This window comes from Plectropomus leopardus, chromosome 3 (genome assembly GCF_008729295.1).
Source record: "Plectropomus leopardus isolate mb chromosome 3, YSFRI_Pleo_2.0, whole genome shotgun sequence".
NCBI lineage: Eukaryota > Metazoa > Chordata > Actinopteri > Perciformes > Serranidae > Plectropomus > Plectropomus leopardus.
This window is the reverse complement of record NC_056465.1, coordinates 20,937,879-20,962,975: the sequence shown is the minus strand read 5'-3', so window position 1 is coordinate 20,962,975 and position 25,097 is coordinate 20,937,879. Positions and strand designations below refer to the sequence as shown.

General features: G+C 36.8%; 1 protein-coding gene across 1 annotated transcript; it reads left to right on the top strand.

Annotated features, from left to right (window-relative positions):
• The first annotated feature begins 965 nt into the window (after positions 1–965).
• Positions 966–23,719, top strand: mcoln2 (mucolipin TRP cation channel 2). Its single transcript, XM_042516337.1, has 14 exons — positions 966–1,277; positions 1,929–2,082; positions 3,251–3,424; positions 4,985–5,141; positions 5,470–5,548; positions 5,651–5,747; positions 5,962–6,061; positions 7,043–7,155; positions 7,534–7,683; positions 9,659–9,760; positions 9,866–9,988; positions 14,144–14,350; positions 15,813–15,946; positions 21,899–23,719. Exons 1-14 carry the CDS (start codon positions 1,234–1,236, stop codon positions 21,933–21,935), a joined length of 1,671 nt encoding a protein of 556 aa, XP_042372271.1. The 5' UTR covers positions 966–1,233; the 3' UTR covers positions 21,936–23,719.
• Positions 23,720–25,097: the final 1,378 nt, after the last annotated feature.

Sequence of the window (25,097 nt, the reverse complement as noted above, 5' to 3'; positions counted from 1 at the left end):
TGTGTGCAAAATGTATGCAGAATGGGGAACTCAGTTTTACACTATTGTGCAAAAAATGACATAAAAAAAAGAGAAAAGGAAGTGTAATAGTTGGTAAGCTTGAAGAGATTTATGTCAGATTTTTGCACATAAAATGCCACAGACATTGTTCAAGGGCAAAGTTACACCTTAACATTTAGTGTTGATATGTCACAGGCTGCATTTCTATTTCTACAGAATAACAATGTTAAAGTTTCAACCCACACTTTCTTTAGAGTTTCATGGCCCCAAACAGATGTTAACCAAAACCAGAGCTGAAGAGTGTTTTTGTTTGTTAAATATGACCTGGGAGTGGATTATGTCAGTATTGTAACTTGTGACCACAGCTGTAGCCATCAATGAGGACACTGAGCTCATTTCATTGGTATTTTCCTTGAGTTGTAGCATCCATTGGGGAGTTTACATGCTGAAAACTTAAAAAAAAAAAAAAAAAAAAAAAAAGCTTTACAGGCTGATTCCAATACTTGTTAGACTCCACATATTTAAACATAACAATATTTAAGCCAATGAAATAAAAGTGTTTCCTTGCCAGAATGTTATTCATAAAATGAGGGGAGACACTACAGGTGAATTTTTTTTTTCATGCATTGCTATGTGTCACACATATCCTTGCTGTGTATCCTAGCCTATATGCCTATCTTGAAACTAAATAATAAAAAGCTGATCACAAAAAAGAGAAAAAGTTTTTCCCTAACTACCTTTAGTGCCTCCCCTTAAAAAGAAAAGCCAAATAATAACAATTAGGAAACAAATAGAGACTACATATTTTTGTGTAAGGACAACATATTCTGTGGAAATTTATGTGATAGAGTCATCTTTGGCAATCTCAACAACAACAACAACAATAATAGTAATAGTAACAACAACAACAACAACAACAACAACAATAATAACAATAATAATAATAATAATAATAAATAATAATAATAATAATTATTATTATATTATTATAACACTTTTTTTTCTCTATTTTTTGCCGACCTATTTCCATCCTTTCGGCGACCCCTGGCGGCTCCCCGGACCGTGCGTTGAGAACCTCTGCGCCGCCTGAAACTCATTTCCTGATTGGCTGACTGGAAGGTGCGTGGTGTCTCAGAAAACCCAGCCGCAGGGACTCCTCTGTGCTGAGTGTCTGTCTGTCAGCCTCCTAACAACATACTCGATTAACTGGTGTGTCCACGTGGATAATCAATCATGGAATTATTGGTTCGATATCTGGACAGGAGCAACTCAGTCAGGTAAGGTGTTTATTTAAATAACCAGTGTTCAAAACTAGCTGTACCGCATTTTTTCTACCTTTAAAAACTTGCTAAATAGTTTCAAAATATTTCTGAAATATAATGGTCAAACTGAAACATCGCTTTTAGTCGCCAAAATGCGCACAAAGCCTTTTTTTTTATTTTTTTTTTTACATGGCCTAGATATTGTTGTCTTACCTTTAAAACAACAGCACCAGTTATTTTCTTCCTCCTAACACGACCTGATAGGTATTTACCATAAATAAATCCAGCTGAAAATAACTGAAAAATGTGCAATTCAACAACAACTGTAAAGATTAATTTCCCAAAATGTTAAAAAGGAGTTTTGTACTCAGTCAGGGAGAGTCTGAGTGCAACAAACTGTTGGGGAAATATAGAAAGTGCCCTCCCTGAGCTAACCTTGGACTTAAACCCAGGCAGCAGCATGAATGCAGGCAGTGTGCTCAGTACACGGAGTCCTTCCTGTTGAAGATGACCAATCTGGTGCACTGGGATAAAAAAAAAAAAACAGTATTGCTCAAGTAAAATATAATGAAGTCACTGCTTTCACTTCTGTTTTTTTGCACTCTGAGTGTCAGATTTTGGCCTGAGTCTTGCACGATTTTACATTTTGTATTTTTTTTGTTTCAGCTCTGTCACGACACAAGACATTATTAAAGAGGAGAACCTGAGAGATGACCTGAGGTATTACTTCATGAGCCCGTGTGAGAAGTACCGGACCCGGCGACAGTTACCCTGGAAACTTGTGGTGCAGATTCTGAAAATCATCATGATCACCACACAAGTATGTAGTTTACAGGGGGATTACTGTTGATAGGGAAAGAAGATCCACCCAGAAAATGCTTCCTGGAACTATAATCTGTCCAAGGCATGTAGTCGTGTGTACTAAAGAAGATAAGATTTCACTTTAATGACAGAAAGAAATTCTGAAATTTGTCTTGCATCCCTAGACGCCAACTTTTTTACATAAATGTAAAAACATAAAACAACATTTAACCAAACAAAAACACAAGTTTACTAAAAACACTACAGATCACATCAGACATTATGAAAAGTGGATGCAGTGCAACATACAGATCATTCTTTTTACATTCAGTGTTTGACCCAGGTACTGTGAATGAATTAATGTTGATATTTGTGTTGACACATTTTGACAACATGGGGAGACAAACGGGGTCTTATATAACCTCTGTGTTATTTTGAAAGGGCAGATGATGAAATAAGTGAACTCCACCCGTATGTCTGAACCTTGCTCCTCTTGCTGTTTGTGATGTGGACAATGAAGGAATCTGTAGTTATTTGTTCTTGTTGCACAAGAAAATCCTTTTTGTTTTGTTTTAGTATTGGGAAAAGTTTAAAAAAAATCAAACAGAAATATTACACTACAACTATTGTTGATATTTTACTTGAGAAGTAAAATGACTACTTTAAAAGTTATATATATAACAAAAACATTTCAATCTAGAAAGTCTGTTGTTGTGTGTAATCTTTAAAATGCTCAGAGTCCAAATCAGTGTTGTAAGTTGAGAAATTCAGATCAGATGATAAGTTAAAATGTGTTTTAATAAAAAATAATATTTAAAAAATTATCTTGAAAATACATAAATTATATCGGCAATGATATAACTCTGCCCCTTGGCCGTGGAGCAGGTTCAGCTGTACCCTTTGACCTCCCCTAATGGCGGGCTTGGCGTCAGACTCCAGCCTTCTTTTCCGTACCGGGGGGCATCCCACCTGACATCTACTGTATATAATGCACTGATCATGAATAAGGACATCACACAACCCCACTTCAAAAAATCTCTTTAAGTGAAATAATAAAAAAAAAGTTACTGTTTTAGCTCTGAAAATATTCCAAAAAGTATAATACTATATGGAAATATATGTACTTAGTTACCTTCAGTGAGCATCTGCATGAAATGTTTACTTTCTCCTTGTTGTTTCCTCCGTAGCTCATCCTGTTCGGCCTCAACAACCAGCTGGTGGTGTCCTATAAGGAGGAGAACACGATAGCCCTCAAAAACCTTTTCCTGAAGGACTACAGCGGGGTGGATGAGGACGATTACAGTGTTGCTGTCTACACCCAACAAAGTGTCTACGACAGTCTGTTTCATGTGCTGGATCAGGCAAGTTCAACCCCCTCACCTTACACTCCCACACCCGCTGCTTTTCTTATGTGATTGAAAATGAAATGTTTGTAATGTGGCGTTCATGTCATGTGGGCTGGATAGAAGAGATGATAGAAATTTGCATATGGACAGCTGATGATGCTGATGCACTGACGTTTGGCAAAAGATCCAACAAGCTTTGGTTCATTTGTTTTATATATGTTACAACCATTATATTCTATGTATGCGACAAAAATAATCATATGTTTATAACAATAGTGGAAGTATGACTAAAATAATAGCAGTAGTAGTCTGCATCAGTGCAACTACAAACCTGTGGTTTTAGGCACAGCTGCGATCCGAGAAATCAACGAGAGAAGGGAGCACAAATGTTTTTTTCTTTATTTCTTTATGCTATTTATCTGACATCGACAGGGCATATTAGTAACGTTTCTGGAAATATGCCAGAGTTAGCCAAAAAAGCACATTTTTTATCTTTTGTATCGGCGGCCTCACGATACAATTTTATTTTGGTTTAAACTTTTTGCGATGTTTTGAGTATTGCGATAAAATGAAATGTAATATCTTGCGGGTTTTTTTTCAACTTAAACCTCTTTTTATTTGGTTTTACAGGATTATATGTTGTATAAAAAAAGAAAAAAGAAATACAATCAAAAGTAAAAGTGTAAAAGTGTGTCAATGGGGAATAAAGACGTGTTTTTATTTAGAATCAGGTACCAGCCCTGCCAGACCCAGAACAATAACACACATACATAGTGAGTATATTTAGTAATACTTTAAGTTTGTACCTCTTCTCATTTAAACAACTGGGGACAAAACAAAACAAACAAAAAATAACTGGTGTGTCACCTCACATCCCGTCATAAGATCAACTTTTTGGTCTATTTGCCTCACCTAAATCATTTCACATTTCGCATCACAGAGCGCCACATGAAGTCTTTCCTGTCTGTGGCTATCAAACTGTTCAACTTCTCCTTCAGACTGTCTGACACTCATTAAAATTCCATGATTTATTCATTTTATGTCAGATGTGCAATAGGGTTTTTAGGTGCCATTTCTTTATATCACTATCTTAACTGCAATAGTTGGTGCTATGTTTAAAATGATACACATACTGCATTGTATATATTCTCATCGTTCCTCTTACTCATTTATATATCTGTACATTGTAGCATCACACACATATTTTGAATTTCTAACTTCACATACTAGTTTTATATATTGCATTGTAGCATAAGGCACAAAGATTTATATTTTACACACTTTTGTACACACTTAGCACATCATATATATTTATAATTTGTTATTTGTTATATATTTATTGTTTGTGAATTGTTTTTGTTATTATGATATTTTATATTTTATATTTTTACATACTTTGTTCTGGTACTTATTTCTACTCTCTATAGTTCTCTATGCTTGGCATCAGAGTGATTGCTGATTCTAATTATTCACTTATATTTTATTACATATTTGAGTGGGCTTTGTATTTCTCTGCAATATTCTGTAAATCACCCTGATACAGTTTGTTTTACCTGTGGCTTCTGATGTTTACAGTATAGCCAGCTGGGTCGGCTCTCCGTGGGTCCCATCAGTTACGCTGAAGATAAAGATAAAAAGCTGCTTCCGCTCAAAATCTGTAAAGAGTATTACAAGAGAGGCAGCGTGGAGCCGTCAGAAGAGGCATACGACATAGACGCCCAGCTAGAGGAAGGTGAGAAGCAGTATTTACTCTTGTTTTTTAAATAAACACAATTTAGTTCTTATTCTGTTCTAAATAGTTCTCCCAACATTAAAATACCTTTGTAATGTTAGTTTCTCATGTATTATGTCACGGTGCATGATTATTGTTTGATTGCCTGTTGAAAAGGAATATTTCATGCATAAAACAACCAAAAAAGTTTATTCTAGACACACAGTGCATTCAACAGATTGAGGTTAGCTTTATAATGGTAGAACCTGATTTACTAAATCACCAATATTATGAGAAACAACATACAAGATCTCAGTGGCGGTGTTCATTTTCTCTGTTCATCTCTCAGTTTGTATTTCACATGATCCAAAGACTGTAAACCAGTGGAGAACCCAGAATTCATCCTTTTTTGATCTGGACTTTTACAGGTACACAGCTCACAGTAATGTTCTGTATATGGCTGCAGCCAACACTCATCATTCACTTTTTTCTTCTAATGTACATTTAAAAATCCACTGTTTTGCTTTCAGGCTAGTTGACATCAAAATAACCTTCCAGCTGAAAGGAATCAACCTGCAGACGGTGCGTTCGCGGGAGTTACCTGACTGCTATTTGTTCAACGTTACGGTATGGTTCTGACATTTTTTCAGTAATTTCTGAATGAAATGAAAAGCACATAAACTGGTGAAATCCTGGCGAACATTTTGATACTTTCCATCACTGAGAGGTGTGTTGACAACTTTCCAGTTTCATCTTTTAAGCTTATTGCTGACACAGCATTTGAAGTACTTATCTTATCTAATTGTTTTATTAATCTGCTTTCCCTGGTCTTGTCCCCTAGATAACATTTGACAACCAGTGTCACAGTGGAAAGGTGAAAATCTTCCTGGATACAGACACTCAGAGCTATGCATGTCGAGACTGGAAGATATCTGGGACAGGTAAGTTGTAGCTGTTTAACCTCATGGACAAGAGTGCAGACACTGTGTATCATTCATATTTCTAATATTCACATATGCATATTAATTGGGCCTGCACAATATGAGGAAATATGTGATATGCAATAACAGTATTAGATATTATGATAATTATATTACTTGCTTTTAATAAAGCAGATATTAAATTATTGTCAGGTGTTTAGTCAGACTTGCACAGCACCTTTGTTTGTGCCACGCTGTTTCTACTGTATCCAAAATATTGCCAGGTGTTTTTTTTTTAAGGCACCAGTTCCTCTGTGACATTTGCACTTTCTTCAACCGTGCAGAGCAGTACGGCAGCACAAGTCTAAAGAAGTATTTTGTGATCTCAGTTTCTTCAGCCTCTGTGTTCACTGTGCAGGAAGCAGTATGGTGCCCACTTCCTGTTCACAAACAGGACATTAAAATATGTTTCTGAAACATTTTAGATGTGAAATTTGTGGTGCAGTAATATATTCTTGATTTTTTTGTTCGATCAGCATTGCCTAGATTTACTGTTTGATTGCATTTCGGCCAGCGAAACTCCACCAAATGATGTAAAATACATCACTTGAAAGAAATTTTCTGTTGGGGGAGGGAAAATTCATACATTCTAACTATATTCATAGTGCAATATTGCTATCTTTTGCTTTGATAAAAAACACAATATATTGTGCAGCCCTCGTGTTAATGTTATAAAGTTTAAAGGAAGAACCACACATTGGTATGTGATAGGTGGCCTGCAAATTTTTCTGTGTGATTATCTACAATGAATTTTTTTATATGATGATGTTCAATTCTATCTCCAACGTATGTATTTTTCTGAAAACAGAAACTATTGGCCCAAAAAATGTAAATGCCTTTTACTGTTGACCGTTACTGAGGCGTTTTCCTGGAGTTATCAGTAGGAGTGTGAGGGAGCTCTGTAAAAGATAAACACACACACACACTTTGTCTCTGTTTCAGCTCAGAAGAACACACACTATCTGCTGGTGTTTGACGGCTTCGTCATTCTTGTTTGCCTCACCTCGGCTGTGCTGTGCACCCGCTCCATCGTGCTGGCTGTCAGGTTACTCCAGGTCAGCTGTTCTTTGTCAGATACAACAATTATTTGTATTTTTTCTCTCTGGTTCTCCCTCTGTCAGTCTTTCTTGTTTCTAGTCTGTAGTTCTTTATTTAGCTTCTGTTGCTCAGAACATTTCAGTCTTTTATCAACTTACTCTCCCAAAGCCAGATATCACAGTAAGCACAAAACATTCAAATTATTCTGATATCTAAAATACCATTTATATCACATGTAGACATATGGATGAATTCATCTTGCATTTGCAACACAGTCTGCTGACATTTTGTTGCTGGCATGATAATGTCTTTCTCAAATTTACATTGAGTCATCAGTGATAATTGTAACACTCTCTTTCCTATAAGAGACTGAATTTACATTTTTGTACTTTCAGAGATTCTCCAGATTCTTTTACGAGAACTACAATCGTAAAGTGTGCGAGGATGACCAGGGCGAGTTTCTAAACGGCTGGTATGTGCTCGTCATCGTCAGTGACCTCATGGCGATAGTTGGATCCATATTGAAGATGGAAATACAAGCAAAGGTAAACTGAATCATGCACTTCTGTCTTAGAGATGCTTTCTGTATATGGCCAAAATTGAACTTTTTTTAAAAAAAAAAAAAAACTTCTAGTTATTATTAGATTCACCACATGTCATTTGGCAAAGAAATACAAAAGTAGAGCCATGAATGTATGTGTTTAAGAAAGTTTCAAAATAACTTATTTCTTTCCGTGCTTTTAAAATAAAGCTTATCAGATCGGGCATAAAAATGAAATAATTAAAGCATCATAATGATGTGGAGCAAAGTGCAGGGCATCACCTTTGATTTTTACATCCTGTGGTTTATGCAGCAATTATAAAATAAAATTCTGGGAGTGTCTCAGTGTCTGCTGGACTTTGGAGGGAATAAATGTCAGTGTGGACACTCTAAAGATCTGACCTATTTTTTTAACCTGACTGCTTGTCCTGTTCATAACCACAATGTTGAGTGTTTACGCAAAGCTTCACAGAAGTAGAAATAAGCTTTTCATTTATTCACACTCCACTCCACACTTTAGTGTGCTCTTAAGGATCACTCTGTCTGGAAATGTGCGTCATTAATGTTACTAATTCCACCTGCTCTTTTCCTGCTGTATAAGTGCAGTATGTAACTCTGGAGAGAGTAACTCTAACTCTAACTCAAGTATTGTCTGTATTTGATATAATAATAATAATAATAATAATAATAATAATAATAATGTTTAAAATTATTTATATGGCATGAAATTGTTGTCAGTGAAACTAGTGTAGACTTAGGATAAAATAAAGTAAAGCAAGACGCAGAATGCAAAATGTCAATACAAATTAATACAAACAAATGGATCAAAAACAACAAAAGCAATAAAAGCAGTAAAATAAATACAAATAAAAGGAGATAAAATAAATAAAACATACTGTAAATAAAATAGGTAAAATTAATAAAAAATAAATAAAGTTGACATTACATTAAAACATGTCTATAAAAACTGGTTTTAAGAAGTGATACGGTCATCTTTTGATTTAACATTGAACAGAGGAAGGTCCGCACGCTTCAGCTTCCTTTACAGGTTTTTTTAATGAGATACTCACAAAACTAAAGGGAGCTGAAGTGTGCGGACCTTACTCTGTTCAATGTTTGGACTTTAATGTGGTTCCAGCACCTTCTTCAGTGTTTTTATGGATGTGCACATTCTTGCCAAAAGGGCACTATCTGAGGATCTAAGGCTGCGAACTGGCTCATATGGGATCAAAATTTCTGTTATGTGTCTTATGTACTACGTAGCTCCACTCAGATGAGCTTTAAAAGTGATTAGTGAAATCTTAAAATCAGCTCTATACCAAGCAGGGAGCCAGTGGGGAGAAGCCAGGATTGGGTTGATGTGATGTCGCCTTATAAAACCAGTGAGAACAAAAACAGAACAATCAACTGTCTTTCTCCAGTATTGAATACCTGTACCTTCACAATATCTGCCATTTTTGGATCTCTTGTAACTTCTCAAATAAAAGCAAAATCACAAAGTCCTTTATTCTTGCCCGTCAGCTTAAACTCTCTAGCACGAAAAACTAAAAATATTCTAAAAAGAATCTGACTGGGGTTTTACTGTATTTTGACCAGCTTCCTTCCAAACTCTTGTAAATGTTTAGTGCAAAATGTCCTTAGTGAGATATTTTTTACCTGAGAACTAAAAAGCAACATGTCACATTATGTCATACCTTAGTCACACATTTACAGGATGTTATAGTTCCTAATTGTACTTTAAACCCTAATAAAATAATCTACACAGATCAGGGTCCCAAATTATACTGGTCTGCTGTAATAAAGTATTTGGTTGTGTAGCTTTAAATTGCGTAACTCATCCTGACTCTGTGTTAACCTGTTAGGTGCAAGAGAGGCTAAATATTAGCTAACTGTACTGTGATTTAATGAGGCCTGATTTCTCAGTAAGACTACAAGCAAACAATTAGTGCTCTTCCTGATTCTGTTTCCCTTTCCTGTAGAGTCTGACCAGTTATGATGTGTGCAGTATCTTCCTGGGAACGTCGACATTACTGGTGTGGGTCGGCGTCATCAGGTACCTGGGATACTTCCAGAAATACAATGTGAGTCTTTCATTTGTCTTTTTCAACCTCTGTAATCACATTCTTTCATGATATGTCTAACAAGGACTTGTTGAATGAATGTCTCCGTACTTTCTGTGCATCTAGGTGTTAATTTTAACGATGAAAGCAGCCTTCCCCAAGGTCCTGCGTTTCTGCTGCTGTGCCGGCATGATCTACCTCGGCTACACCTTCTGTGGGTGGATCGTATTGGGGCCATACCATGAGAAGGTAACTCTCTTAGCTGGTTTGAGGAGAGCAGAGGATGTGAAAGGTCACAAATTAGAGAAGTGAGTTTATGGTGGGGCAGATGCTGGTTTGAATCTCTTCGCTATTCGGCTATTATTGTCACGTTTGTGAGAAATTAGAGGAACCATGAAGGCTGTATCTAGTTACTCCACCTCTTCCTGCTAAACTGCTGAGGCTACAAGAATGAAGTTGCATACAGAGTTCCCAAACATGTATGTTTGCAAATCTTGAAATTGGCTGAAACAGCAATCTGTGATTGAACACGATCTGTGCAGACTGACTCCAGTGAGTATTCATGGTAACTACGCTGATTTCTTTAGGTTAACTGGGAAATGATGGATTTATAAAACATATTCTCTTAATTATAAAAAAAATGTTAATTAATGTGCATCACTATAAATGAACACGGTTTTCTGTACCACATTTACCCTATTTGAAGGTTTAGTGTGTAGGATTTAGAGGCATCTAGCATAGGGGTTGACAGATTATTGGCCTGGCTGAATATTGGGTTGATATTTGGCACTTTGCTGATTGTCTGTATTGGAATTTTATTTTAATGATCATCGATAAAATTAATTGATTAAAAAGTGCAAAGAAAGTGTCAGCATGAGAGGAACTTTTACTTTGTAAATCCTCAGGAAGCTATTTTTATTTGATCATTTTTATTTAAATTTTTGCTTGACTTTATAAAAAAAAGTTTCTGAGAAAGGCCTTCAAACAAAGTTTTGTGTTGTAGTTTGTTGTATTCCAAATTATAAATATTGACAGAAGAGTTTCATTTTTATTGTAAATGCATATGGTTTCAAATATTGGTTACTGGTCTCATTAACTACTAATAATTAGTATCGGCCCTGAAAAACAAATATTGGCCGACCCCTAATCTAGCAGTGAGCTTGTTCAACCATTAGTATCTATCTGCAGAGCAATGATGGATCTTTCCCCTTATGTCTGTGGTGCAGGAAAGATGGCACGGCCACAAAGGACTGACTCTCACTTGGGCTTACTCTTTATTATAATATAAAGATCTGCAGCACACAGTCTTCATCAACAGTGTTTTAGACAACTGCAAGCACTCAGGTCTGTGTAACAGAGAGTAGAAGGATTGCTGTCAGAAATTGTATCAAACATTATGGTTGGGACCGAGCCAGCAACCACATTCAATATCAAGTGAAACTTATAGATAAAGTTACTACTTCTGCAAGTAAGTGTCTGTAACTTTCAGATTAAATTCTAGTAGTGTTTATAGTCAAAATGCATGTGACAGATAAGAACAACTTAAAAGCTCTTAATATTGAAATAGCGATTGCATCGTAGCTTGCACACACCCACCTCAGGTGCAGAGAAGGAAGCCTGACTGTGTAGTTGTGCTATTAACCCACCAGGTGGCAACAGATCTGCACACATAAAGGACATGCCCATCACTTTAAAAAAAATCATAATGAGGTTATTTCTAACTCTGTTGCATCTGCAGAGGTGAAACTTTTGTTTGCTAAGTGCGCTTGAAAACTGCAGTAGGCAATGTTTGTCTGTCCTGAGCTACTGTAAAAACACATGGCAAACTGCGTGAAAGAGGACCTGCTCCATATGTGAAGACAAACACCTCTTTCAAAGGTAAAGAAAACACATTGATTCTTAGTTTGAGGTGATATTAAACTGATAAAAACATAGTTATGAATGTTATATTTCAGCCAACAGATACCCCTAAATCCTACATACTGGAGCTTAAAAAGAAAGAATGCAGATTATTATTTGCTTTGATTCAGGTTTTCTCAAAATTGTTTCACAAAAGTGCAACTTTATCAGACTTTCGCTCATGGTTATTTATTTATTTTGAACTGCTCTGATATCAGTATGTCCTGCAAATTGAGGAAACTCCAAAAATGGCTTCCTTTGCCCAGCATCTACTTGTATTTTTTTAAAGACACTGAATAAACCACCACTAGGTATCAGTATAGGTCTTGTCAATAAAACCTCCAGCTTCACCGAGCGCAGCTTTCTGCCTTTACAACTAAATTCTGAAAATCTCAAACTGAGACACAGGATCTTTTCACACTAATATTTATTTCCCCTTATGAGACAGAGGACAGAGAGAGGTGATCGGGAATAAGGGGACAGACATGGGGTGCCCCATATACAAAAGGCCTTTAACTACATGCCATCCCCTTTCTCTTCCCCTTTCTCACTTAATATTCTGTCCTACCTAATAAAGGCAAAAGCCAAAAAAGAAAAACATATTCACAACAAAAAAATATTAAAATAAAATAAGCTAAATAAATAAATAAATAAAAAAGAGAATAATTTTAAGGTTGTTTTTGTGGCTTCTAAAATGAAAAGTCAGCAGATATTTTAACTGTAATCAGGGGACATTTGTATACAAGGGAGACCCACAGCCTCAACTCATTTAGACAGTCGCATTAACTGGGATAACCTCGAAGTGCAAGTGCCATCAGGGAAAATATGTGTGTGTTTAGCGGTCCTCGCCCGTTAAGATAAATTATTTACGGAAGTCTGAGCAGCGGTGGGCGTCTAAACAAGGCAGCACTCGTGCTGTAGGAGATACAGATGTGAGATAGAGTGAGATCAGCTGCAGGAGGCTGAATGATGTCTCACTGACCAAATGTAGTTGTTGATAATCTTAAAGTGAAGAGGAGTTACTACTGTAAATAAGTTGTGGGCTTAGATCACCTGCTCGTGAATCATATCCAATAATGAAGCTTTTTAAATAATTTTTTACAGCTTTTAATTTGTAAATAACAGCGATTGTTACATAAATGGTGCACAGGATTACTTGCTAAGTGCTCTTATTCTTCCATATCCATATGAGAAAAGTTTGCATAGCATTACTCTCCCATTAATCACAGTTTCAGTCGAAGTGAAAGTGACTGTGCTGTTATGCCTGCAGTGGAACTAAAACAGGTTTCAGCTCCCTGTTTGCCCAACGTTACAGTCAACTGAGACTTGGTCACGATATTTACATTGCGGTGGCTGGGGCAGTCCCCTGTCGTGTGTCGTCAGCCCCTCCAGGATCCTCTGTGTATTTACTGAAGGAATAAACAGAGGATGTTCTAGGACTTGCCATCCCACACGTCTTCAAGTGCTGGGATCCATACTGTTGCAGTGGGATGTTGTATTTAGATGCTATCACATTCTGGGGAACTTCTTTCATAACGTTCATGTCTGACTTTCAAGGCTGTCCCTTTTAGCCGTCTGTCTCTTTGTTTGCCTTTGGGTCTTCATCGGTCAACCTTTATTAACCATCATGCTTCTGTCAGTCTTCTGCACCCACTCCTTCTTTGTTACTCTGTGTTTGTTTGTACCACCGTTTTTGAAAAATGTACAGCATATACACACAATATAGTTTTTCAGCTTGTTTTTTTTTGATACACTTCAGAGTACTTTTGCATCTTCTTGTGGTTTTCTGGTTCCCAACCTTTTTCACTTGTTACTACAACCCAAATTCCAAAAAAAAGAAACTGGGAACCTGTGTAATATATATTATATATATATATATATATATATATATATATATAAAGAATACAGTATTTTGCACATCATTTTTTAATCTTTATTCAGGTAAATGCACTACAAAGATAAGATATTTAATGTTTCAGCTGATAAGCTTTACTTTTTTTTTAAAAAGAATTTGATGCCTGCATGTCAAAAAGGTTTGGCATGTTTACTGTGTGTTACATTACCATTTCTTAAAATGACATTTAGTAAGCGTTTAGGAACTGAACAAACTAATTGTTAAAGTTTAAAGTGAAATTTCTCTATTGACATTTACAAGCAGGTCCCCCAAAATTTTCAAAAGTTAACGACTATCTTTGTTGAAGGATGGACCAAAGTTTCATCTTAACACAGTGACAGACGAGTTTCTTCACAATGTTTCTTCAAGTATTTTAAAGCCGACGCTGCAAACATAAGCTTCTACGAGTATTGAATAAAGTTCAGGTAGCATGTTCAGTACTTATTCTTGTGTTGTTCCACTTTATTGCATTACATTTTTATGAATTGAAATGTTCTGAGAAAAAAAGTGTAGCAGTAATATTTTTCTGTCTTGCTATCGTGTTCATTTCAAAACTTGTTAACTGTTTCTAATATTCATCAAATCTAACGTCCTCTCTTCCATGTCTCTAGTTTGAGGGCCTGAGTCTTGTAGCAGAGTGCCTGTTCTCCCTGTTGAATGGGGACGACATGTTCACCACCTTCGCCCAGCTGAAGGACAAAAACACTTTGGTGTGGCTCTTCAGTCGGGCCTACCTCTACTCCTTCATCTCCCTGTTCATCTACATGGTGCTGTCGCTCTTCATCGCCCTCATCACCGACGCCTACGAGACCATCAAGGTACTACTGCTTTGGTTCGGTTTTAGTAAGCTGAAATCTGTACCACTTTATAGATATGACTTAAAGCATATGAAAGGGAGTTCAGTATCAGGAAATCCATGAGAAATATTTCACACTATTCCTGTTACAATTAATTAATTGATTGATTAGTTGCATGACAATTTCTAAACCCTCCCATGTGCCAAATGTGTTATAGAATAGAATAAAATATCTTTACTGTCATTGTACATGTACAACGAAATTGGATGCAATTCTCATCAAGTGCAAAAAACATTAAAGGGCAAGCTTGATGAATAAATGAATAAGAATTACTAACTAACTAAAACTAAAACTATAATAAAAATAAAGTACAAAATATAGTTCACCTTCAGGGTGAAGAGTACGGGGCTCAGAGCGCAGCCCTGTGGGGAGCCAGTGTTGAGGCTGAGAGCCGAGGAGATGTGGGGGCCTACTCTCACCCTCTGAGAGCGATCAGTCAGGAGGTCCTGTGTTGGTACATGACTACAGAGGGCTCTCTTTATTTTGATTGTTCCATGTTATCCTGATCAATAATTCCCAATTGGTCCAGCCACTGGATCCAGATTTTTCCTTTGTTATTAGTTCAAAGTCTGCACATAAGAGAAATTACAAAATATTTAATTTTATTTGACAAAATGTAAATAAATCATAGGCATAAAAAACACTGAAATAAAACATAGTGCAATAATGAAGTGCATTTAGTTAAAACCAGTGGCTTTTCTATGATTTGAGAACACTGGGGGCTTAGCCCAAACCTCTGTAGGAAAGAAATCATGTTTTTTTTTTTTTTGCTAAAATGATTTCCCTTCAAAATTAAGGATATTTTTGAAATAAACTTTTGGCATTTTTTTCCTGTACATTTTTTGTCTTTATTTTATTTTATTTTTTTCAATTTTCACAGCTATTTTATTTTTCTCTAGAAATTGTTGGCATGTTTAAGAAAACATGCCAACCAAAATTTTAAAAAAGCCAAAAGACAGCATTTATCACAGCAAGAAACAGTAAAAAACAGAAAATATTGTTGGATTGTAAAATTTCCAATGGGCACCAAAAAATTGCTTATTATTTCTTCCAGACCACTGCAAAGGCACAGCATGTTAGAAGGCCAAGTAATACCAAGACCAGGGCAATAAAATAGTCACTGTACTCCAAAAAAAAAATCCCTCACTCACTCTACTGCACTGCAAAATAAAAGCTATATGCTGGAAATTCACTTTACCTCAAAATAAAAGGTATTTTTCACAAACTTGCAGTCCATTCAAAATGGACTTGTGACCCATTTTTGGACCGCGAATCACTAGTTGGGAGCCCTGGTCTAGATTTTTCCTCATTATCTGGTATGGAATTAAAATAAGCCTCGAAAGTTTGAAAAAAAAAGGTGTTGCTATGCAATTTTGAACGTGTTTTGAATTACATGTTTGCATTTCTTTGTTTTCAACTACAGAGCTTCCAAAAGGATGGATTCCCGCTGACGGACCTGCAGAAGTTCCTCAGAGAGCAGAAAGATTTTCCTGTTGTAGAGGAGAGCAGTCAGACAGACGTTCACGTCACACACTCTATGTTGTGCTGCTGCCAACGGTATGATCGTGTTTTCAGTCATGTTATGATGCTTTGATAATATTTAATATGTACTCACACACCCTAGTGCACACACACATCACACCTGGACGCTCCGCTGAACAAACATGACTTCCCATCAATGAAACATGAGCGGTGTTATTGTTTAAACGCCTTGCTCAAACTCTTTTTCCTCTGCTTGTTGTGTCACAGTTTATTTAGGATTCAAACAACCTGCTCAGTAATTTCTTCTTTTGGGGTTTCATCTTGTTACTCCACAGAATTGTTTGTAGGCTACGGGAATTTTTCCTTTTTTTGATCAGTTTTACAGCTTTAGGAAACGGCGTCTCCATTGTTGTTAGAATTTGCTCTGATATACTTCAACCGAGTGGTTTGATCAAGATTTTTAATTTTTTCTTTTTTTGAGTAGGCACTCTAATTATCCTGTTAAAAGTTGAATATGTGACATTCAGAGCGTTAAAATAGCCTTTCTTGGGGCACCTGGTGGCTCAGTGGGTAGAGCGGGCGCCCCTTGTGTAGAGGCTGTGTCCTTGTCGCAGCGCCTGCTGGTTCAATTCCAGCCTCAGCCCTTTGCTGCATGTCACCCCCTCTCTATCTCCCCCTTTCACACTTGTACTGTCCTATCAATTAAAGGCAAAAACGCCCCTGAAGATATCTTTAAAAAATATATAATTTCTGTGTTCTGAGCAGGAGATGAAGTCACACTGACCCTGTGTGTGCCGTAATCTGAGCTTCTCTGTGGTTTGCTGTGGTATGCTGGTCCGGCAGCATGTGCATGTTGGTACATGTGTGGATCCCACTGGCTAGCTCAGCACAGTCACTTTGCACTGCGCTCATACAGAGGTTACCACTAATATTGGGACGACTTTGATGCAGAAGCGTGGTGCCATTTTGTGTCCAACGCATTGCGTCCATGTGTTGCGTCTAACGTCTATCGCACTGCCTGGCGTGAACTTGCATGTGAACACACCATAACATCCACACTCAGGTTCCTCCCTGTTTAACACAGTTAGCTTTGTCAGTGCTGTTGCTGTTTAGCGCTGTTTATGGAGTTAGTACTGTTACCTGCTTGCTGCCTGCTTAGCCACCATGTTGAGAACCGTATGCAGACAACTTGTTTGCTCTGAATTTTGCGTAGAGCTCCTTTAAGTTTTAGAGCTTTTCTTTTTTCTGCTGTTGCTGGAAATGTTCTGCACCTCTGTTTTTCTCATTGTTGGATTTTGATAGGAAGGATGTAGGGCTGCCACTAATAATTGTTACTATTTTTATCCTTGTTTAATCTGCCGATTATTTTCTCAGTTGATTATTTTGTTTTTAGAACTTTAGTTACAAATGTTCTTCACAGTTCCCAAAGTCCAAAACCAAAATATTTTCACGTTACAATGATGTAAAATAGAGAAAAGCAACAAATCCACATAGTTTGAGAAACCATCAGTTGTTTCTATATGTCCTTGAAAATGTATCTATTATTATTACATATTCAATTTAATCAGATAAAAGTATCATTTAGATTGAAAAAAAATCTCTTTTTTCAAGAGCAACCTAGCAAAGAAGGCAGCATAAACATTTTTCAAACAACAAACACAAACAGACAATAAAACTGCCACACACCACAAATGAGTGAGCTCAGCATCCAGTTAAAATGCAATTAAAAAAAAAAAAGTTGTGATAAATTAACAGGTACAGTTTCAGTGACAAATTTACCAACAGTGCTATTTTTCTGATCTTGATTTACTTAAACAATTCATTTATTTTCAAAATAGTTACTGCTTAATTTTCTGTCAATCTGATTAATCAACCTATCACTGAAGCGCTAGAAATATGTAGAGAAGCAAAACTGTGTTACATTACTCTTGTCCCTATTTAGCGAAATGGCTCAAACATTTCTGAGTAGAAAGCTAAGTTTGCTTTGCTTATACCTTGTTGCTACAGCAAGACATCACATTTGTCTATACGTCCCTGTTTTCTGCTCATTCCTTCTCTATGAGCCAATCTCTATCATCAGCAGGCAGCAGACTGGAGTTTCCTCCACGCTGTGGTTTGGCTCGGTCTTACGTGGTCTGAGAGCAATGAAATTAGTGGTGGGAGCTATGTGGACACACCCAGTGATGGGCTGATTACAGAGGAACCGAAGAAACTGAGGCTGTGCACTGGGAAGAACCCCCACACCCCCCTCTTCCACTCCCCTTCAGCCCCCAGCCGTCGCTCCCTCCTCGCTGCGTTGCCTTCCAAATAAACAGGCCACGCTCAGTACTCAGTCAAGTTTTGTCAAAACTCGGTGGTTAGTTGGGAAGAGTGATTTGATTTGTGATTTGTGGTGCAAGTTTAACTCCTGTGCAGCACAAAATCACTCAGGTTCTCTGGTGTATTCAAGTGTGTGTGGTTTTATTGTGTCCTCTCTTTCTTCATCACTACTTATCAATGGTGGAGGAAGTATTTAGATTCTTTACTTGAGTGAAAGTACTAATACCACCCTGTGAAAATACTCTGTTACAACTAAAAGTCCTGCTTTGGTTCCTAAGTTAAAGAAAGTTAGTGTAACTAGGAAAATGTTCTTAAAGCATTAAAAGTAAAAGTACCCAGTGCAGAGGAATCTTTAAAATACACACACAAAAACTCAAAATTATTTAAAAAGGAAGAATTTTATAAACTGTTGGGTAATTTATTAAAGGTAGCGAAATAAGAAGTACAATATGGAGCAGAAGTATCAAGTAGCATGAAAAGGAAATAGTCAAGTAAAGTACAACTACTTCAAATTCATACATACAAGTTCAGTACTTGATTAAATGTACTCAGTTACATTTCACCACTGCTACTTATCCTCGTTTTGTCAGAGGTGTCGTTTTATCAGAGATCATTTATGAGAATTATTACCTAATATGTCTGAAAAATGCAACATTTAATTTCTCCACATCCATTCTGAAACTGTGGCGAAGAGTTTATGCACAACCTGGTGCTTGTTAAAAGTCATCACTTCCTGTTTTATTGTCTGTTTCTACCAAACCGAGGAAGTTATAATGAAAAGCATCAGCATTACCAGACTGCGGTGTCTTACTTTGGCTATTGGTTCTGCAAGATTGGTAAAAAGGTCTGTAATATATTTTTCAGTTTCCCTGTTTGGACCAGGAAAATAGACACCAGGTTTGGTTTCTGTAGCCGTCACCATCCTTTGACTTTAAAAAAACGTGAGTTTATTTTATGACTGAGGGCAAAAAGATGTTTTTCCCAGAAAAGCAACTACTGTAGTCATTTGTATAGTATTGTGCAATTATTTTCTGCAAGCCAGAGCCTCAGATGTTTGCAAAAATAATTGAGTAATGTATCAGTGGAAAAGAACTGAATACGTTAAAGATGGAAACATTACTTTGCTTCTCCTTACAGTATGGAGTGTCAGTTTTTCCCCTCACGGCTTGTCCATTATTACTGTTTTACCAGACATTAACACTGTGACTCTGCGGTCTGTCCTGCATGCTCCACAGCCACTTTCTATCACTGAGCCATCCGGTTTTTCTGTTCTGGATGTCTGAGTGTTTAAGGAAGTTTGGTCTCAGTTACAGAGCCATTATGTTATAATGTATAATAGTGCAACGAAATGCAAGACTGGCAATTTAATACACATCTTCTCTGTGGAGATGAGTGTTAATGAGTGTTAAACTGCTATTGGCCTTTTTGGAGCTGGCTGACTTGTTGTCATTAGGAGTACTCTTGTCAGGTTACTCAGATTCTCTAATTGCAGTCATTTGCAGCATCTCAACTGACCAAGTTTCCTTTTTATGGGTGTTTTTGTCTCTGTGCTCACAAAAATTAGATCAGCCCTCTCAGCTCACTAGTTAATGTCTTACTGGATGAAATTTCATCTACATGTAATTTGTTTCGTTCTACTATTATCTTCTGCTGCAGTAAGTTTTCTTGTTTGGAAAGCAAGTTGAGGACCAGAGACACCCTTTGTTTGGATTTAAAATTTACTTTTGGAAAAGGTTGGCACAATGACTTGATACATTCCTTGAAGATGTATTTTATTGCTGGAAAAATGATGTTTTCATAAAACTGTCTTTGCAGAAGAATAGCAGTAGAATTGGTGCTACATGACCAGAGAAAAAGTGTTGAAGGGCTGTGGCATTCGCTTTTGCTCAATAGGTAGAAAAACTACAACTATCAGAATGCACTGTGCTACACCAGACCAATAAACACCCCTGCTGGTCGGTGATGTAATGCAAGCTTGTCCATTTTGACACGAAAACATATTTGATCAGCGCCACTTAGTTTTAATATTTGATCTGAGGTTTTTCAACCCCTTTTTTATCATGCAGGAAACAGTGTGGTGCCCACTTTCAGTTCACAAATTCTTATAATACAGCTAAAAAGTGCACTACACTGTGTTTCTGTAGGCATTTTAGGCGAGAAATAGGCAAAACAGTAACATAATCTTGGTTTATATTTGATCAGCCCTGCCTAGTTTTACAGTTTCATCTCAGTTCTCATCTTTCTCTGTCAATACACTTCTGTTTCCATGTTGAGAAAGTGCTGAAAAATATTTGTAGTTTGAGCAGCCCTAGGGCCAGCGAAAACCAGCTGGAAGAGCATCATCTGGTGAATTTGAGCTGAGAGAGGAGAGATCTGGTTGCTGGTAGGATGGAAGGAAGTTCTCCACAGTTCACATTTACGCATACCATCCAAATCGTTATGATACAAAGCTGGTTGAAGTCACTAAAATATTCCTTTAAGACTTGAATGAATCAGCTGTAGCTGATGAACTGTATATGTGATTACATGGTATACAGCAGCTCATCAGACAAAAGACAAAAGTGGCATTTTGTTTAAACAAGAGTTGACAAAGGGAGTGCTCAGCTGTGCATAGAAGCAAATGTATAAATACAGGACTGCAGTCTTGGGTCAGTTTTGCTCTCCAAGGGAATGATTGGACACAACTTCCTGTTCTCTGTGAAATACATTCACATCCTCAAACAGCTGCAGCAGTTAGTCTGAGACTTGAAAACTCAGCAGTAAAATGTGCTGCTTGTGGCAGGTCATAAAGATGAAGGAAAAAATATTTAATCGTTCAAGTATTTGATGAAACTGGAATGAATTTAGCTGTTTCTCTTATATAGTAAAACACAAGAAAGTTTAAAGAATGCACAATGATGAGGAGGTCTTTTTTAAAATGATAATTTTGGGAGTTTATTCAGGGTTCCCATGGTCATGGAAAACCTGTAAAAGTCATGGAATATCACAATCACATTTTCACAAGGAAAAGATCATTGGAAGGTTTGAAAAAGTCCTTGAATTTTGTAGTGTGTAATGAAATTATTGCTGTAATATTTCTTGGTTAACTTTCCAAGTAACATTACAGGAAATGTATTTTCTCTAGCTGTCCACCTAACGCTCTAATATATGTCCATGTGTGATGTTTTGTTTAACATTACGTATGCATTTCCTCCCCACTTTCCGTCTCTCCCTTCATGTCTGCCTGTTTGCTGCAAATATGTTTGAACAGAGTTTGAATCTCATATGTTTCATAAAATGCCCAACAAGTGGGGCAAGAAAAAAAGAGTCCTTAAAAAGTCATGGAAAAGTGTTAAAAGTTTGTCCATGAAAATGTGTGGTAACCCTGAGTCATGCTTGTGCTGGTGCAAATCATAGCCCTCGACTATGACAATCTGTGTTTGGGATTATCTCAACACATCGATAATGTAGCATGAGTTTATCAAAACCTCACCAGTCTGAACAAGCAGCTGTGGGTCTTGCTTAATTTAGTTTGCTGTGTCCTTTGTGACAAATGACTCAAACAGTCTGGAAAAACTGTTTCACACAGAACCTGCCTGACTTATTGTGAAGAAATGTTCTGATGCATCACTTAAGCACCTTTATTATTACCTAAAGTAGAAAGCATGTATGTAAGACGGTGATGTCTGAGACTCTGGGTGTCTCATACTTCTTTTCATGTTATTGCAGAGTTCCTGAAGGTGACGATGTCATACTGATCAGCTGACAGCTGTTTCCCGATTAAAAACGGATCAAGGACGACCTCCGGGAAAAGGACTTCACACGTCTGATACAGGCTTCAAGATCAAGTGATCCACAGCAAAATCCTGTACAGTGTAGAGTAACCAGTTCTGTAATGTGCAATATGAATTACCAAACAAAAGTTCCCTCTCTTGAACATGAAACTGGAGCTCGAGTTAAAGAGCTAGACCTTGAAAAAAAGAAAAAGTTTCATAACAGCATCTATAGAAGTTCAGGATGCTGTTGAGAAGTTTACTGGGCCTTTTAAAGGTCTGTACGTGCATTTAGTCGCCAGAGAAGTGGAGTCAGTGTTTTCTACATTTGACTGTGGCTGCAAACACTGGTGCAATATTATGCAGTGCTAGATGTAATTTATTTGATAAGCGTTGTGGTAAAGATTGCAGTAAAGCAAATCTTTTCATTTGTATGTGTGGAAGTATGTTTCCTGTCTTTGCCGCTAAGTGTGCACATTCAGTTTTTCTTTCAAATTTTGAGTCATACACAAAATCACATGTCCACAGGCAAAGCTGGAGACTAATTTGAGTATTTGCATGGTTAACATCCTGGCAGCACTGACAGGAGCTTGATATAAAATACTAACATTACAGCACTGTGCACCGTTAAAGAATCCAACTCCAAAGAATTTTCTAAAATGCCTAAAAACCTTCATAGCTGAGATTGAGTAATACGGGAGTTTTGAATGACCAAACCAGGAATACAGTATGAGTCAGTTTTATCACCAAACCTACAAGCAAGCTTAGCTGTTGAGACAAGCTGGAGCACGATTTCTCACTTTGAGCGTGAGTAATTTAACTTGATAAAATCAGAGGCGTTACCTCAAACTTTTACAACACTTTGGGCCGAATACAAAGAGTTATACACAGCATGGATAAGGCAACACATCAATAAGTGCCACCCCATACAGTATCTTTCCTATGTGATATTATTGGTCTTATTCCTCATATTTGATCTCAAACAGTTAAAAGTGTGACCAGAGTAAATCAAATCCTCTTCAAAGACAAGATCAGGATCATATTGACCCTAAGGATTTTTCTCTCAACAGATTTGTCTGTTAAGTTTGGCTCGATAAACATGGGTGTTACTTTTCAACACAAAACCGGCTAAAACAAATGTCAATATGTGCCTGCCTGCTGTCTCAAATCAAACATGCAGATTTGTGGCAACCAGAAGTGAGTGCTACATTGAACGCAGCAATGATTGGGGGTTTTCATGTGCAGCTCCAAAAACTCAACCCTTAATTTATAGGTGAATGGACCCATCTGTGATTTTACACACTCGTTTTTTGCATAAGGGCGGTTCATTGTATGTGAATTTGTCTCTGAGTGTCAAACTAAACTAAATACAGTTTAGGAACTGATTTCTTTGACTTTAGTAATAGTACCAATACAATAACAGAAAAATTCTCTGTTAGGAGAAGATAGGATTTTACTGCTGTAGCTGGTTGTGTTGGAGCTAGTTTTAATGACTTTATATGAAGTTTTGTTGTTGAGTGCAGGGGTCTGGCCCCCAAAGCGTCTCCATAAATTGTAGGAGTGGTGAGATGAGAAAAAAAGTTCTAAAAGAGAAATTCCTCCACACAAGTTGTGCTTGTTTGTTAAATACTGAAGGATTTTACCTCTTTGAGCCTTGCCAAGTATTGGAATAAGAATTTTAGAGGGAAATCTCTTCTTTTTCTTTTCTTCTAACAGCTCACCACCATCTGAAATGTGACAACATGCCCCAACTCTTTAATGTAAGAGGTCATGAATTTAAAAAAAAAAGAGGAAATCACTAACAGTGGGTTACATTTAATAATCTTACCATGTTTTTAAGTCAATCTTTCAAGAAAATGTAAAATTTAAAGTACAATTCCGCTCTAAAATGTTGTATATCATCAGAAATTTTTGAAGTGCGATTAAGATTCTTTGTGTGTCTCTAAAATTGTGTTCCACCCTGTTAGTTTGGGATGTTTTAACTTCTGAACAACAAAAAAAAAGAAAAATAATAAAGCCAAAAACAAAACATAAACAACAAAACAATCAATCAGTAGTTTGCATGAATCTACATTCAGGAAGAGAGATCACGTTTTTTAGGTATATTTTAGAACAAATGTGGTGAGTATCAACATTCTGTTGAGCATTATTATCTTAACCTGACTCTTAATTTTCCACATAAACCACTATATAAGAAATCAAAATGAGTTTGATATGTAGAGCAGTGGTTCCCAACTGATCCAGCCATGAGGGGCCAGATATCTCCTAATCATGAGTTTAAATTCCGCTCATAAGAGAAGTGATCACATATTCAATTTTGTTTGACAAAATCCAAGTAACATGTAGGCTTAAAACAAAATGAAATACAACATATTGCAACAGTAAAGTGCAAGTAGTGAAAACCAGCGGTGTTTCCAGGATTTGAAGACATTGGGGGCTTCGCTTAGACCTCTGTAGGAAAAAAAATCATCAATTTTTAAAGAAAACATGCCTTGGTTTCTTTGAAAATTTCAATTTCTTTTCTTTAAAAATGTTTGGCAATTAAAAAAAATAAATAAATAAATAAAAAAGCATTTTTTTCCTTTTAAAAGTTTTAGTGATTTTTAAAGAAAACATGCCTTTCAAAGCCACATGCAAAATAAGAATCATTCAGAGGATACACTTTATCAAGACCAGAAACTGAAAACAAAAGTTGTTTGATTTTCACATTTCCAACGTTCCTTGGACATTATGTGGGACAAATGCCTCAGTCACTCAAGGAGGCTCAAGAAAAACTTATTTGTAGCTTTGGTAATAGTAAAAAACAAAACAAAACAAAACAAAAAACCTCTGTCCTCTGATAAATAAAGAACAGTCCCTTGGATGTAACTCTCTTAGGACTATGTATGAAATTTAACTATTGTACTCGATCCGGCATAGTTACATTGATGCGCTGATATGTTGCTGATATGTTGATTAATGTGCATTGTCCTAATTAAACAAATTTAATATATAAAAAATAATGATTAAAAAAAAAAACGGCACTTCAAAACAAAAGCTCCCTGCTGCAAATTCACAATACGTCAAAATAAAGTGTGTTTTTCACAAACTTGACATGGTCGCGAGTCACTCCGTCTAGAATAGAACCGCGACCCACCAGTTGGGAACCACTGCAC